This window comes from Zeus faber (genome assembly GCF_960531495.2).
Source record: "Zeus faber genome assembly, chromosome: 19".
In the NCBI taxonomy this organism is placed as follows: Eukaryota; Metazoa; Chordata; class Actinopteri; order Zeiformes; family Zeidae; genus Zeus; species Zeus faber.
In genome coordinates this window covers 17861862-17867005 of record NC_137206.1, presented here as the reverse complement: position 1 = coordinate 17867005, position 5144 = coordinate 17861862, and the positions used below count along the sequence as shown (strand labels likewise).

Below are 5144 nucleotides of genomic sequence, written 5' to 3'. Positions count from 1 at the left end.
TTTGCTTGCTGTGTCAACTAGGTTCTCAAGGGTCTTTCAGGAATTAGGTCAAATACCACTGAAGGCACATGTTACATTCAAGTAGAAACTTTGGGACTTGGCGGCTGGGCAAATTATTGTTGAGGTGGAAACATGTGGGACTGATCAGAAGTGTTATTCTCCTGCCTTTTTTTTATACTGGGCTGGCCAAACCATAAATAAATGATACTGAAATAGAACAATCGTTGTGATTTTCTCACGGTTCTTTTGGATCCGTAGTTCCAATTTTTAGACCCTAATCGTCTGATATAGTGCTACGGTCATGAAACCTGATATAAAAAGCAGCAATGTGTGTGTTTTTGAAACAAAAGAGGTTCACAAGTGAAATATACTCATTGGATATGTCTGTGTTCTGGAGGGCTGCAGGGGACAATGGTGAGTCGTGCTATGGCAACAGTGGGGCTCAGTGCCAGTTCAGGGCATAATTAGCATCCCTTCCTTGGCTTTCCAAGGCTCAATGTAACTCCCTTCCATCATACCCCCCGCCACGACGTCCTGCGTCTTTTCCACGCAACCAAGGCAACAACTGTTGCCATTTACACTGACAACCTGTAAGGAAACACTAGAGGCAGACAATGCAACACACATTAGCATACCAATTTAGATACTGTCTCAATGTCCTTAAAGGGGACCTATTATGCAAAACTCACCTTTTCAGTGCTTGTGCACATTTGGGTGTCGGACGGGCCTACTAACACACAAACAGTGAAATAAGACAACCCAGTCAGTATTTTTTATTTTTTTTTGTGTGTGTGTTATTTTTGTTCCGTTTTTCTGCCTCGGCCATAAAACGTGATGGAAAAAAGCCGTTCGGATTGGCTATCCCGTCCTACGTAACATGGCGCATCGGTAGAATTAGAACCGCCCCCTCATCTGAGTAACTCTAACCACAACTGGAGGATAACAAGCGCCGCTGTGAACCGCTCTGCCGGCTTACAGATCAGGATAAATCTTTTCAAAGAAATAGTGATTGATATCAACTGTCCGTGAAAAAAACTGCAGACGTGGGGAATGTAAGTATTTATTAAAAAATAAATTCTGCTGTGTGTTTTTTGCTATTAAAAAAAAGTACGCGGTACATAGACTGTAGGCTGGGGCACTCAATCTGCTGTGGGTTTCTCCAAACAAAAGCAATAAAAATAGTGTGTTTTTATTCTAGGTGTTTTTATTTTATTTTATTTTCCGACATTTACAAATTAAATGAAACAAAAGAATCCCTGTGCGGTGCAACCGGCAGTGCAGCAGTGCCCTTTCCTTAGGAAAGTCGAAACAAACTTTGAAATGAGGCCTTGTAGAGGAATATGAGTCAAGCTTCAGCAACTGGATTGCTTATTTCTTGCCTTAAATTTGTCCAGAAACTGATTTTGGTGGACTGATAAAGTGAAATGAGTTAAAGTTTACGAACCCCATTGGCTCCGAGAACGCGGGGCCTCAGGAGGGAGGTGCCACCCACTGAAAAAGCACGTCCTGGAACAGGATGCGTCAAGACTCTAACCCATGCCTCTAACCGTTAGAGGCATGTTAGAATGGCTAAAATACATAATCTGAGTGGTATTTTCAGCAAAAAAAAAATCCAAAACATGTTTTGGGGACCTTAGAGACCTATATTAACTTGTTGAAAAGGAGCACAATAGGCCCCCTTTTACGTGGAAATCCATAAAACTGTCTCTGTTGGGTGGATTACACTACAAGTCCCAGAATTCCATTCGAAACATCAATGTTTCTTTTTTGACAACGTCTGGGTTTACCTCCATCGCTGCTCTGAGATGTATTTTCTCTAAAGTTTGCCTTCTTCTTATCAGTCTTGTTTTCTTGGTTCACTTGAGGCAGCGGGGATATTCTTTCAGTTCTTTTTTTTTTGGTTGACGTTCTTCCGACTCGCTCATCCATTTATTGACCACAACTAGCTACGCCGCTTTATTACATTTACTGCGGCCGTCTTGCGCGTGCCCATTTATTGCAGTCTTACCTGGAAAGGCGGACTCCGCCACCAGCAATGGCCACAGCACATAGGGGAGCACATACATCACAAATAAATGTAACGTTTCCTATGAAGTGCCATCTAAATAAATAAGGAATGAATATCAAATGTTGGGGTTTTGAAGATTTAAAAAACAATCTTAGGGATTACCACTTTAACAAATATGGAAATTGCCCCAAGTGCTACTGTGCCAATCACCTGTGTTGGGTAAATTCCTGAGGCTTTTCGATGCGTGCCCTGCAGGGTGGAGTCACGCTCAGGTGAGCGCGCAACAGCTTCACGCTCCCTATAAAACGGGATTATCCGGCGTCCGACCACGACCGACCACGTGGCACCCCGCACAACTGGGGGGGAAAGTGATTAGAACGGTTGTTCATTCGTGAATGACTGCTCCCGGGGCGGACGGGATGAACCACCGCAGCAGCAGTTCGTGCCCCCCGGGAGGTTTGACAAATCGGGGAAACAGGTGAGCCGCATACCTGCTGATTCCCCTCGGAGGGGCGTGGGGGCGGGGATCTGCTAGCAGCCCCCAGGCCCCGCCCCTGGCCCCCTGTGTCACAGTGACGGGTCCCCGGGGAGCGCTCGCCCGCTAATTGATATACCTGTTATCGTCCGACTGCGCGTCGCCGCATCGCGGGGGCGATCGCCCACGTTCCCTTATCTCCAACCCGGGCGCTCTGTGACGCACGCACGGCCGAGGGCGTTGCGCACACGCCCATAAAACGCCGTTTCCCGGGGAGTTTCTGTTTCGCATACGTGGTTATAACACGTTTCGCTCTCTTTATAACGTAAGTTGCTGTCTCGTTGTCGTCAGGGTTCATTGTGTGATAATACATGATATTGCAGAGCATATTACCCATGTGTGCCTATCTCTCTCTCTCTCTCTCTCTCTCTACATATATATATATGTGTATATATATATATAAACCTTGGAGAAGCGATGTGGTGAATTCTGTAAGGGGCCGTTTGTACTGCGTGCCATGGCATTTCGCCTTGATAATGTGTTATTGTTACCGTGAGCATATAGAGACACCTTGTGGTGCAAAGAATCTCCTGCAATAAACCGGCAGCTCCACTTGGATTACTTGGACTGGTGGGGAAGGGCATGCACGGCCGGAATAAACACGCGCATGCTGAATAAAGATGTGTTTATTTAGAATAAGTAGATGTTTATTCTCCCTACATGACCCGAGAATAAACAGATTGGCCCAGAGCTCCCAGGTTGAGGATTGAGGGCCCACCAATTCATTTCACTCCGCCCTTGGCATACATTGCAGGTATTTGCTTTGGCGTACTATGGGGGATCCAGGACATTTTTCCAATTCCAATTCCAGTGGTCAGTTATAAAAATGATGCCACAATAGTATGATGGGAGTTCAACGTGAGTTATTCTGTGTTTTGCAAAGGAGCTTTTCAGTTTGTTTCCATCAAGTATCAAGTTTACTTCCACACTATGAGACTTTGAATGACAGCCAGTCGTTTAATTGAAACTAGATAGAACATGCTTAGTAAAACGCCATTAACTTGATATATAGTATATATTGGATTGGATAAATAAGTATTTACTAATGTCTCGCCTGCGTGTACCACCAGAGGGCGTTCTCCTACTGTATTGAAAACTGAAGCTGCTGCCTTTGCACTGAGATGATTTTATTATTATTATTTTTTGCACAAAAAAAAAAAATAATAATAAATAAATAAATAGACGAATTTAAAAAAACGCAGCTTTTTTGACTCTATTCTCATCTAAAACAACAGAGAAGACACTATGGTCACAGCTGATGACCGTGGCAAATTTATAGGCACACACATTACTGTTGTTTTGTTGTTGTTGTTGCTGTTGACTGTGGCTGACGGACTCGGGCTCTAAAATAACCACCATGTTTTATTCATCCCAACCCTGCAGCCCCTCAGAGGTGTCACCGGACACCCCGGTCCATGTGTGTCCCAACCAGTGGAGCGCCAGAGGGAGAGGTAAGGGCCACACAGGCCCCGGCACAAACCAAAAACCCAGGAGTGGCGACGGCAGTATGAGCTGCGGCCCACCAGATCAAGTCAATATTGTCGATACCACGGATCTTGTTGTAGTCAGACATTCAGATGTAGGCGTTTAAATGGTGGAATACACAAGTCTTGCTCCAGAGACAGACAGACAGACAGACAGGCAGACAGACCATTTTATTGAAAAGATTACAAATGTGGTTTGGATTTGTATATTACGATAACTGTTTTTTCAGCAAATATTTGGTTAATTTATTTAATATTGAGGTTTCATTGTCTATATCTGTCTTCTTTCCAGTACACCATCATTACAAACAATTTACAACAATTATCATTTTTCAGTACTGGAGGATATAGCAGTTGAGTTCAAATTAAATTCTTGAGAAAAAAAACAAAAAATTCTACGGGGTTTTTTTTTTCCGCAATAATTTTTTGGGGTTTGTTTTTCGCTGCTAGATGCAGTCTTGTCATAGGAGAAACATGAAATGTTCAAACAAAATGGACAGGACAAAGTTTGAACTTGTTGACGCAACGTCTTGGCTATTTTCTCTTGTCCTTGGAAGGGTCCTTTCTCTTTCATCCGACCACTGCGGGAGACCCTGATGTGAAAAGATGGCTCTGTCTGAGCAAGAACCGCTGTCGGTGTCAGAGAAAGATCTCTACCTGGTTCTGGGTGTGGAGAAGGGCTGCACGCAGGAGGACATTAGGAGGTCGTACAGGTACACATGCACTAGTAAACACTGTGCCAGACATGAGCGTGCTCAATCTTTTATCGTGACAGCCGGCAGTCCTGCCCCTTCAGTGGAGGGTTCTCCCAAACGAGCCTTTCTGCTCTCCAAAATCAACCGAAGTAAATAGGGTAAAAAGTGTAAATTGTGACCGTGTAAGTTTAATTATCAAAATAAGAACGACATTTATTCACCAAGAGCAATTGCATTAAAAGTATGTTTTTCATTCGGAGAATTGCAGTGTGGTGGCATTATGTAACAAAAACAAGAACGAAAACATAAAAAAGCAGAAAAAAAACCTGTCTATGTGAACTTAGAGAAAAGTACTGTAACTTAGTTTGTTGGTATTTTGGAGGTAGCGTGTGAGCTTTTCTACAGACATTTCTTGAAGGAAA

At 43.7% G+C, this 5144-nt stretch overlaps 1 protein-coding gene across 1 annotated transcript in view; it reads left to right on the top strand.

Annotated features, from left to right (window-relative positions):
* Positions 1-4633: 4633 nt before the first annotated feature.
* dnajc5b (DnaJ (Hsp40) homolog, subfamily C, member 5 beta) overlaps positions 4634-5144 on the top strand; it is a gene marked incomplete at both ends in the record, with an annotated part of 3569 nt that continues 3058 nt past the window's right edge. Inside the window, one exon of the mRNA XM_080020403.1 lies at positions 4634-4740. Within this exon, the coding sequence (XP_079876529.1) occupies positions 4634-4740 (107 nt within the window). The remainder of the gene's footprint in view (positions 4741-5144) is intronic.